Source organism: Microchirus variegatus, assembly GCF_963457635.1.
Source record: "Microchirus variegatus genome assembly, chromosome: 1".
Classification (NCBI taxonomy): Eukaryota; Metazoa; Chordata; class Actinopteri; order Pleuronectiformes; family Soleidae; genus Microchirus; species Microchirus variegatus.
Window position 1 is genome coordinate 32819142 of NC_139802.1, and position 12584 is coordinate 32831725.

At 42.4% G+C, this 12584-nt stretch overlaps 1 protein-coding gene across 1 annotated transcript; it reads right to left on the reverse strand.

Annotated features, from left to right (window-relative positions):
• Nucleotides 1-1347: 1347 nt before the first annotated feature.
• igfbp5a (insulin-like growth factor binding protein 5a) lies at nt 1348-9845 on the reverse strand (the record flags this gene model as incomplete). The annotated part of the gene is made up of 4 exons (XM_083892724.1): nt 1348-1485; nt 2393-2512; nt 3942-4144; nt 9506-9845. The coding sequence occupies 4 exons, from the start codon at nt 9843-9845 to the stop codon at nt 1348-1350; spliced, it is 801 nt and encodes a 266-aa protein (XP_083748850.1).
• Between the last annotated feature and the right edge of the window lie 2739 nt (nt 9846-12584).

Below are 12584 nucleotides of genomic sequence, written 5' to 3' on the forward strand. Positions count from 1 at the left end.
ACTCAACGCAACTACATTTACAAAAGTTTGGACTTGTCATTCAAACATCTAAACCTGTCACAGTACAGTTTATTGGTTTTCATCAAAGACTGTAAATAAAAATGGATGTTACACTCTGGTTGCAAAACAATCTTTTGAAATCGTAAATACAGACGTCTGAGGCTGACAGAAACACTGGTCTCGACTCATAAGTGCCATATTTTATCTTTTATTTTCCTCTAATGGGAACATCATTTACAAAATTGATTTTTTTTTTTGCAACCAGTGGAGTCGCCCTCTTGTGGCTAATTCTAATACTATTTCCTTCCATTTCCATATACAGACTAAGGTTTTCACTGAGACTTGGTTTCCCGTGCCGGACTACGTAACTCATGCACATCCAGACGGACGAGCAAAAGTGGAGAAGGACTTAAATAGTGGCACAGAAATGAGCTTAGTGCACTGTAAGGACCATAACACACAAAAAACACATCTCTAGCTGTGAAAATAAAACATTTTCATAAATCATAAGTGTGCCCTTTTTAATTGCGCATTGGATTTTTCATAATTTTAATGCTGAATTGACTTGTGAGCACAGACTGATGCAAAACTTAAATAAAGTAAGTTTGGTTCCATTTTTTTAATCGATTGTATCTTTGCCTATATTTTCAAACTATTTCGTAAAGCTTCTGTCAGCTCTGTGTCCACTGATTTGGCTCAAAAAGTGGTAAAAACAGGACAATGTTTTTTTTATAAATTGCAATGACATGACTCGTCAAGGCTTACAAAATATTTCTTATCACCTGATTCTGCTTCTTTTCACCCACAATGAGAATTCCTAATCTTCGGCATGAACCCTGCAGGTAAATTAGCTAATTTACCCCCCAGGTAAATCAGAATATCATTCACACGATTAATAATCACTACATTTAAATCATCAAATGTGTCTCCAAATTGTCCAATTATTGTTTTTTATCACTAAAGCGAAACAAAGCCACATTTAAAATGTTTTGTCTCATGATCTTGCCATGTATGACTTACTCACTCACAACATGTCATCATATATCATACAAATATATAATATAGGTGTTAGCTAACCTGAAACATAGTTACACGGTGAGTGGGGGAGACAGTTTTGAAGATCTACAGGACGTGTGCAGACTTTTATCTAAGCTTGTCAGTTTGGCTCCCCTCAGGAAAAAAAACAGTACAAAACACAGTAACGCAGTCCATTACACCTGACCATAGATGAGCATTTGTGCCGTATTCTCCTGACTGGCAGTCATAAAGTGTGCTATAGCTTTGATTGGCAGGTTTTCTTCTTTTTCGTAGAACGCGGCTCTGTCGAGCACAAACTTGCTTGGACTCTCATTCGTTGCTGTTGCTGCTGCTGTCGAGGTCTTTGCACTGCAGGTCTCCTCCGGTGTAGTTGATGCCGGGGATTTTCACGCCGAACCGGTCCACGCACCAGCAGATTCCCCTCTTACGACCGCGAGAAGGCTTACACTGCAGCAAAATATGGTTAGAGAGAGGTTATTTTCACTGTGGTTATGTTTAAAGGACTCATATTATACCCTATTTCTACAAGTTAACCTAGTTCCCTGGTGTCCTAATGAACATGTCTGTGACATGCTTTGGTCAAAATACCTTAAGGAGGAAGCACCACATCAGTTCAATCACCCTGCCAAAACAGCCCTGTTCAGAACGCTCTGTTTTGAGTGTCTGTCTCTTTAAGTGCAAATGAGACACAGAAAACTACGTCTGCGTCACTGAGGCTCCAACAGCTAAAAGCAGTTAGCATTTGGAAAAGCCATCATTATTGCCATCATATAGAAAATGTATCCACTGGACAGATAAATCCTATGAGGCTGGAAGTTCGTGTAGAACTCTGTGCTGCACTGTGCAGCCAAGAATACAACACTATCTTCCCTCGCCAGCACTCTCGTGTTTTTTTTGGACAAAGTGGATCTTCGCGAGACAACAATTCCAGGAATGTCTTATTGTGACGTAGCAATGAGTGCGGAAGTCAACAACGTGTGTTTTAGCTCCTGTACTTAGACTGAGGCGGACCACAAAAACATGACTGAGTCATCTTTTTTTCACACTTTGCCTACTCATAGGGCCTCCAAATATAAGTATTAAAATGATTAAAAAGTAGTTTTTGCATAATATGTTCCCTTTAAAATGAAAATCTGTGTTTACGCAATGGTTTTTAGCTCTGAACACTCTAGGTATACTCTGCATGTGCATGCTGGTGTAAACAGGAAGCTGATTCTCTCCTCTGCTTATGCTGCGTTCTAAAACACTGGGGTAAATGTGGACGACAGGCATATCCAGAGGAGAATTAAAGCGGAGAAAATGAGTCGTACAGATGTAGCCTGAATAATAAACGCCACGTAGAATGCATCCGTACCTGTTTACGCTTGAAAAAGCCCTTCTTGTCACAGTTGGGAATGTACAGAGAGAGCGCCAAGACACGAGACGTGTCTTTCATGCTCTGAATGAGATTATCCAACCTCCTTCTGCAGGGTCCCTGCACACACACACACACACACACACACACACACACACACACACACACACACACACACACACACACACACACACACACACACACACACACACACACACACACACACACACACACACACAGAAACAAAAGGGATTGAGTTTGTGTGATTACAGTCTTTATATGTGCATGGGTTAGGTGTAACACAGTAAAATGCCATAAAAGTTTAAAGGTCCCATATTATAAGTATAATTATTAGGTAAAACGAAACTTAAGGGACAGGAAATGACATCAGCCACAGAGGCTACTGGGAGCTAACAGCAGTTAGCATTTGGAAAAACAATCATTTGCAGGCTCTAGCAGGCACATTGCCGTCATAACATGTATCCACTGGACAGATAAATCCTCTGAGGCTGGAAGTTTGTGTAGGACTCTGTGCTGCACTGGAGCCAAGAATAGAACTTTTCGGAGACTTTCGGTTTTCAGATACTGTTGCCCTCACCTGCACTCTTACGTGTTTTACGTACAAAGCGGATCTCCATGAGACAACAATTTTAGGAATTTAGCGCTTAGTGACGTCCCAATGAGTGCGAAAGTCAACATCGCGTGTTTCATCTCCTGCACTTAGACTGAGGAGGACCACAAAAACATGACTGTCATCTGTTTTCACACTTTGGCGACAGGTAGGGCCTCCAGAGTCCCAAATATAAGGATTTGAATGATTAAAAAGTAGATTTTGCATAATATGGGGCCTTTAAGATAAGCTGTAGAAATAAGCAATGAATGTTCTTTCGCACAAAAATTAGCAGGTATACCTTGGATTTTTGAAATAAAAATTTATATAATATAAATAAATACAGCAAAATGAGTCAGATGAAGAAGAGAACAACGAAGACATTGTGGAGCTCAGTGACAAAGCAACTGTGGATACTATTTTCTCTATTAACTACAGCCTTGATCGTTCAATTGATTTAAATTATGAAATGCTACAATGATTTACTGTATAGCAAATTAGCATTAGTTACAATCAACTAATATCATCAAGTTGTCGTCTTTGTGTTATAATGTTATGGTAGTTGCTATTTGGTATCTTGTGTTGCATTGCTACATGCTTTTTCAACTCTACACTATGGTCCCCAAATCGTTCATCAAAGCTATTCCCATTAGTTAAAAACCCAGCAATTAAATAGTTTTTTAGAAAGAAAAATACCTCCACTAATGAGAATGTTTGTAATTTCACTCCATGTTCACGCCTCGTTGTCACGTGTGAACGAGGGCCCGTAGGGCATCTCAGCTGCTGATTTGTCAGAACTAGTCTTTAGTCACAGCCCAAGACCAATAAAGCCTGAGGCAGTGAGTACATAAGCTCTTTCAAATCAAAATATATGGTTCGGGAAACCGCTTTAAAATCCTGATCGGGGGGGGAAGCAAAAGAATTCCCGATTTCACTTACGAACTCAGGGTCCAGTTTATCCAGGCTTAGCGGGGAGAAGTCCAGGTTGCTGGCAGGTCCAAGTCTGGCCAGCTGCTTCTTCCGGTCCTTGGCTTGCTTCATGGCTTTGGCCTTGCGACTGCTGATGTGGTCCCTTATGGGCACCTTGGTTTGGGGCAGCACTGACTCGGGGACGGGGAGCAGGGCGCCGTCCTGACTGTCGTCTAACAGAGAGACAGAGCGAGGATGACATGGTTCACGGTTTTCTTCTTTCTGCACTCATTGTTTAGACGTTGCGGTTTTACCTGAGGCCTAATAACAGGCCTTGGATGTAGCCCTGTCATGCATTTGGCAGACGCGTGTATCACACACAAGCTTGTGCATGCACACACAAATCTCCCAGCACTGCATGTGGGCTTACATTTAATATTATTATAATATTATAATTAAAGAGGAGAAAAGCATAATATAAACATGCTTTTCATGGTATGAATTTCAACATATTTTTTGACAATTTTCAGGGCAATTTTATCAAAGTTTGGTCAATGTTTTACCAACATGAGTTCTCCAAATCACATTTAAGACTTTTTATTAGACCTCTTTTAATCCCGCTTAGAATTAAATGTGATACAAAGCACACTACCATAACAATATAAAGAATATAATGTAGGGTTATTATGGATTCAAAGTCGAGAAACTCATTATTTACCAAGTTATGCTGCATAACAGACCAGTATTCAATGACTCTTTAAGTACATATTACTTCTCAAGATATTAAATCTGTTATATGTAATCCTTCAACACATTTGTAGGATTATAGGATTAAGAGATGTGGTTCTATGGATGCCTATGGATGACCACTTCACAAAAGCAAGTTATTGATTTTACAGGGGCATTATGCGAGTCTTAATTTCAGATATTTCTAGAGTATTTTGCCACAAGCCTTCTGGTAATTGCCTGCCCTGCAGATGTTTGTATAATTGCTTTGAAATAACTAATAAGTGTTTGGTTTTTTGTAGCCTGAAAACAAGCCTTTTATATGTACTTAAGGGAAGGGCCTTGTTTTATGGAGGCTGCCACCTTGTGCCGACATGTTTCTACAGCAGCCTGAAGGGACAAACGGTTTTGTAACAAGCAAAGAAGAATGATATCCTTACTGGAATACGAAGTACATAGTTCCTGAAAGTTCTTACTCGGAAAGGTACTCGTGCAGGATACAGACAAGGTGGGATTGAAATTACAAGCACAAACAACTTGATGTCAACAGGTGTAAGATTAGGGATTTTTCTTCAAGCGAAGATGGGTTCAGAATGGAACCACAGTGATGATGGAAGCGAAATACTGATATTAGACGTCACAACACAACGTGATGATTCCCCTGCACCAGCTCAGCTCATATTAAGCACAGTTTGTGGCTAGCGGCCAGTTTCAGTTTGGACGTGTTGACATACTGGACAACAGAGCCTACATTTATGGCAAGTCGGGTTGCCAGTTTGGGGTATATATGTGGACCAGGGGTTTTAAAACTTTTATAGCCAGTGACCTAAATGAGATATTTAGCCTCAGCCTGGCACCCAGACCCAGGAAAACATGCTATTACACTTGTCATGTGGTGAGCCACCAGAAACAACCACAGCCCATTTTGGGTCCCAACCCCCCACAGCTGCCCACATGGGCCTTTCATCTGTGCAAAAAAATAGAGTGCTTGACTGAAACCTGGGGGACAGTTGCACACAGTTGCACTCCCTCATCCCACCCTCTATTCATGCGACCACGGCGAGCATGTCGAGGGCAGAGCGAGCCACATTTACATATTTAAACGTGCATCAGCCTCACAAGTGTCCTAAGCGGCCTTTGGCCCACTTCCACTGCCAAGTCAAGCTCTTGTTACCGTTTAATTTTGTCCGATTTGAAGAACACTAAATGCACATAAACCCCCTCTCTGCTCCTGCGCTGATGTGATCGCCAAACTACAGTGCAAAACCTGCTGGTCAAACAAGGTTACCACTCCCCCCCCCCATCCTACACAATGATGATAAGATCATAATGATGTCATCACTGCCCATAATGACAGGTTCGTGGAAAAGCCAAGAGTCCTCCCCTTACTGCTTACTGCTGACACCGTTTCTTTTTTCCCCTTAAGTCCAATCAAGTCTTCACTTGCTAATCCTCCAGCACGTCTAATCTGACCAGTGCTGATGGATCGCATCTTTCATTTCTTTTTCTTTCTTCCCATCTCTCTCTTTCTCCCTCTCATGTTTCAATTGTGAGACCTGGAAAGTCACCAGTGACAGAAAACAACAAATCCTTGCTTCTCTCCTTGCCTCATTTGCTCTCAGCTGTGCCTTACAATCTCGCTGTGTCAGCTGCGAGCACGCAGAGGCAAAGGAATACACCAAAATACTAGGAATGAGCTAATATGATACTCAGTATTGGTATAAATATGGTACGCTGTATCCATGCGATTTTATAGTAACCGTATTGATATGATATCATACTTAGTAACTATCAATACGATGCTCAGTTTTGGTACCGATACAATATGGTACATACTATCTATATCGGTATCATACATACTCAGTAGGCTATGTGTGTCAATGTGATACTCAGTATCACTACTGATACTATACTCTATATACTCACTATTGATATGAATACGATAATCAGCATTGATATCAATCAGAAGCTCAGTATCACTGTTGATACTGTACTCAGTATTGATATCAATACAATACTCAGTATCACTGCTGATACTATACTCAGTATTGATATCAATACGATCCTCAGTATCACAGTTGATACTTTACTCAGTATTGATATGATTACAATACTCACAATCGATATCAATACGATACTCAGTATTGATATCAATGTGATATCAATACTCAGTTTTGATATCAATATGATACTCCATATCTCTGTTGATACTATACTCAGTTTTGATATCACTGCAATACTTTGAAGCCATTGATGTTGATTCACTACTGGCCCAAATCATTGGATCATTGGTATACTGATGTACAGTTCGGCATTGTTCATACAGCAGCACAAATGTCTTTTTAACATCTAAGTTATTCAAAAGTGGTAAAAGACTTATATCGGCATCCTTATCAGTCTTTAAAAAAGTAATATTGCTTCATCCCTACTTGCAAAAACACTCCAATGATTATACAGCACCAGCTGGCTTCATCAGTGGATCTTCTCAGCTGTTTTTTTTTAAAATGCAGTGTTTACATGAGACGTGTGCTTATCAGCGAGCGCGTGGGCTCTGTTTAATTTGTGTGTCGGGTGAGCGCTCAGCAGGAGATGTGGAGTTAATGGAGAGGCTGTAGCTGACAGGAGGAGAAGGGGGAGGACAGAGGGGGGGGAGATCGGTAACCCACCCTCAGCCTGTATTCTGCTGAATCACTGCACAGCCTGAGCCTGCAGCACTGAGACAGAGAGAGGGAGGGAGGAGGAGTGGGGAGAGAGAGCGATGAAGAGACCAGGGTGGGACCGACAAAAAGAGTGGAGGGAGGGAGGGAGCAGAGGATAGTGTGGGAAAGGGAGAAAAAAAGGGAAGATGAATAGAAGAGTGAAGAGTGGAGGGTTTTTAGACAATGATTTCTCAGATGCTGAGCTGCTCTCAAGGTTGGAATAATCATAGCACGGTTGAATTTTCTGCAACATGCCATGGCAAAGAAGGGAATACAATGAGAATAATATTAAAGGAGTGCACGATTAATGTCAGAATCACATCTAAGCTCTGACAAATGCTTTCCTACTTTCTTATCTGTTCCTTTCAGGACTCCATACTAATGTGACTCAGCCAGAGAAACTGCAGTTCACTGGCCTGACCTTCTGAGGTTTAATACAGTCAGAGAGATTATTTATGTTTCCAGGGCTGCTCCACTTCAACACTAAAAAAACTTGACCCAATATGCAGGAAAATGAAGCGCAAGGCAGAATGGAAACGATCAAGGGATGGAGTGGTGGCGGCGGCAGAGGCTGAGAAGAATAGGTTGGGAAAAGATGAGGCGGGGCAGTCGCCAGCCAGGGAAAGAAGAGAAGAAGGGGATAAAAAAAAGGTGGGTTAGGTGTGGGAAAAAAAGGACGCAGTTGGTGGGCAAGTGAAGGTGGAAGTGACAAAAGGCCAGACGACAAAAGCAGAAAAGAAACTGTAGACAAAGGAAGAGATTGTGAAGTATGATTTCACACCTTGAAGACAGAGAGTTCAAGGGCCAGTAGCCAAGATTCCCCACAAAGCTCTCCTCAGTGCTCAGACACAGGGACTGTCCCTGAGCTGCCATTCACGGGAGCCAACAAGGAGCCTCACAGAGCACCACCTGTAATCTTCTCCCTGCTTTAGTGTCAGCTTTAGAGGGGGGAGGTGGCCCTGAGGGCAATAGGCCACTCACACGAAAACCTACTCATTTACTGCTCGACGCCCCCAAAAGGGCTATACCAGGTGAGACGACAAGGCCCATTATCGCTCTGCGCCCATTGTTGACAGAGTTCACAAGGTCAAGGCACATGAGGGGGGGGAGGGGGGGAGGATTTGAGTCGTGTGCCTCTGTAATGACAGGTGTCAGTTTGTCTTTAACGGCTCTGGGTCAGCTTCAGCGAACAGAGTGAAATCATCGCACACCTGATGGCGTCGAGACTTACGACCGGTTTGCGGAACACTAATGGCTTCCAACAGTCTGGAGGCCGTTGCTTTTAATTGTGCATCGCGAGCTGACTCTGCAAGTGTGTGTGTGTGTTTCTTGCGGGCTCCATTAAAATTCCTCTGCTGACAGCGGAGGAATAACGTCTCTGTCCAGCTGTTTGCTATTTCAGATCTGTGGCTAGCACACGTTTATTTATTACACTGTACGACATTATCGATACACTGTACTGCGCGATACACTGCGATATAAAAGGATACAGTGATTATACTGTGTGCATACACAATAGACAGTTTGCTTTGTCTAACTAGAGGTCTGGAAGGAGGGGGGAGAGTCAAATGGACAAATGTCTGCTGCCAACTAGTGGCCAGAGGCTTAAATTCAACACAAATATATCAATACAGAGTTATAAAGAATCCATACTGTGCCTTTTTATCATTTGCTTTTTTGCAACATCCAATCCAGTGATTTTTAACCAACACTGAGCATCGTTGGCTCATCCCTAAGTTGTAAAGGTCATTAAATTGACATTCTGATAACAGCATGAGTGAAATATTAAAATCAAAGCAGATGTAAAAACGGACACAGTACAGGCCTGCTGATGTTCAAGAGACAGAAGTAAATGATGAAAATGTGATTTAAAATAGGTTTGATTGGTCATTTTTGCATCCCAGTCAAAAGATGGACCCAAATAATGGGATTGTTTTTGACAAATAAGATGCAATTTTTGGCTGCAGCACTCTCCATCATCATAATGTTATTCATTTTCATATTAATCAAATAATTGCATCATGCAGTATCAATATTGATATTGGACCAGTATCAATCTGACTGATCCCTAACATCATTTAAAGTGATAACTCTTTATATGCTGCTGTAATTCAGCTCTAAATAAAGGTCTTCACTGTTAAAACAAACGCGTTTGAACATTAATAATACCTTTTGGGTGCAGCAGTTTGTACAACTTCTCATTCCTGCACACTCCGCGGCCGTGCAGCAGCGCGTGCAGCGGCTTCTCCTCGCCGTTCTTGGGCAGGCAGCGGAGCCCGCGCGTGCACGGCCCGGTGTACACGCCGCACGGCTGGCCCTCCTCGAGCGCGCACGTCAGGCAGCAGCCGCAGCCGGGCTCCTTGACCAGCTGGCAGCCCACCGGCACCGGCGGACACATGGACAGGGCCTTCTGGTCGCACGGCTCGCACGGCACGTAGGACGCGCCGCAGCCGCGGATGCTGATGCTCAGCAGGGGGAGAAGCGCCAGGATGGAAACGCTCGGCAGCATGTCGCGCTTCTCTCCTGAATTAACAAAAGAAGAAGAAGAAGAAGAAGCACCGCAAAAAAAAAAAATGTTGTAGTGAATATCAGCTAAATGTTGTGGTGAATGATTTCTTTCCAAAAGGTTTGAGTCCAAACATCAGGGGAGCGTTTGACGCTGGTGCATCCACAGGTGCGTTATTGCACAAGTCTCCCTCCCCTTCTCCAAAGGAAATAAATAAATAAAAAATAAATCACAGCATCCGATGCTTGAAATCCACAGAGATCGTCTTGCTGCTGCTGCTCCACTCACAAAACACCATCAAACATCCAAACGGCCGCGCGTATACGTCTCTCTCCGCACTGGTGCCCGGTGCCGTTTACGCGCAAACTGCAGCAGCGAGACAGAGGCTTGTGTGAGCAGAATGTGTAATCAGTGGCTTTGAGCTTGCCTTTTTTTAAGGAAAAAAAAAACTGCCAGAGGCGAAGCCTCTTACAACGATGGGTATGTGTCAAACAGCGTTCGGAGGGGGAGGCGCACTTGTCAACTCCGTGCACTGAGATGCTGATTTCACAGGGCGGGTGCTGGCATGTCTCCAGATCTGCCTGATAGGAGACGATGCTCCTGAAGGCGACGGAATAAAACCCGCTCACTACTCTCTCTCTCTGCACAGTGGACACTTTACGTCCACAACCTCAAATGTTCTCATCTTCTTGGTACAACATGCTGCTGTTTTGAAAGTTTACAAACCTCATTGGTTAAAGAAAAAAGAAAAACAGTCTCCATTTAACAGAATTATTCAGTGCATGTTTAAAGAGCATTTAAAGGTGTAGTTCAGTTTTATTTGTGTGTTTAAGAAGGAGATGCACTTGGAAGAGCTGGGTCTTCAAGAGCTTCTTGAAGATAGACAGGGACGCCCCCTTTTCTGGTAGCGCTCCACCAGTTTACACTTTAGATGAGGGAACACCATTAAGCAGGTGCTTACTTACATATATAAGTAGCATATTAGTCCTTTATTAGTAGTCATTCAGCACGTATTAACACCTTATTCTACAAAACCTTATTCTACCTTTTTTTTACTACATGTTGACGTGTTGATACATGCAGAATATTTTCTAATAAAGGGCTAGTATGCGACTTATATGCTATACGTTAGTAAGCACCTAGTTAGTGGTGCTTAGATGTCTTCCCTAATCTAAAGTGTTATCGGATTGTCTTGGCACTGCCAGACGACAATCCTTTGATAGCCGGACCTATTCCGAGGTCGTAAAAAAAAAAAAAAAACGCCGTCTGATCGACAACCTGCACCAACCAAAGATGGCCGCCACACTTCTGTCTCATTTGTTTTGCAGCAAATCAGTCATACACGTCGTACCGTTTCACTTTTTTAACCCTAGTCGCTGCGTTGTTTGTGCTAGATACGACTTCTCAACAGGAAGGCGATGAACTCGAAAACTCACAGTTCCGAGTTCCGTTCGTAAATGGAACGCAGGATTTCTCTCACTCATTGTGACTTCCAGCAGGGACTGAGGGAAAAATAACTGAATAAAAGGCTCACCTCACCTGTCCACCATATCTTATGAATATGTTTGCTTGCAGTTTTCAACTGGAAACTAAAGTTTGTAAACTGCTCGGTTAGTCTTTTGCTGCCTTAAGAAAGTTTGTGTCACTTAGGTCAAATCTGAACAAAGAATTTCAAACATTGAAGTCACACGAAAGTGTATTTGAACTGATTTTCTCTACTTTGGTGAAGGAGAGTATGGGGTTTACATGCTCATTCTTTAAGATTTGCAGAGGGGTGGTTTGTGTGTTCCACTCTCTATTCTCACTAATAGACTGCACTTTTCTTCCAAAAGTCTCCATGTTTTTCTTTTTTTGCCTCTTCCTCTGGTCAAACCACAAAAATAAATACAGACTCACTTCACTTCCTAGTCATACTCAGACAATGTTGACCCACGTACTGATGAGGCTTCTGTGGTTTAACTCTGCATTACTCAATCTCAAATCATCGTATCCGTCACTGGACAGGAGAAGACTAGCTGATTCTCTACTTTTCCGCGCACCAGTGAACAATTACTTTGCTTCCGTTTTTCGATTCGGGTTTGGTGATCTCTGCTAATTATTCTGGAGAAAGTACAAAACCTCGGGTCTTGATCTCCACCGAAAACTAAACACTTGTTCACATGTAATTAGAGCGTTCGCATACATCATGTAAACCACAGTTAAGGATTTCATTGTTCCCATGCAGAGCTGCCAAATGGATCCCCTGCCCAAAGCCTTAATGGTGAAATCTGACTGCATAATGTCACCAAATCTGCTCAATGTAGAAAGCAAAAAAAAAAGAGAAAGACTGCAAAGTTCACACATGTGAAACAAAAAAGCTTTTACAATTCCCCTCTGACATCTTTGGCCGAAATGCTGTAGCTTTAAATATTTGTGTGATGCTGTCTTAACCATAACAAATGTATTCTCTCCAAAGACAGAGCTGGTCCAGATCAGGGCAAACTGCACTCACAGTGACCTTATTTTAGAACTTGGAGAGCTCAGCGGGCCAGAGAGATAAATGGTCAACTCTCATGGTGTACATGCACTAAATGTCCATAACTCACTTGGAAGTTTTTTGGCACATAGCAACATGCGAGTGAGGATAACAGATGAGCAGCATGTTTTTGTTTTTTTGTAAACACAACCCTTGCTGAGTCCAAGATAAATGCATTTTAATGCTTTTGACCTAGGTCGTGTTCCTTCTCATGGACTGCACTCAAT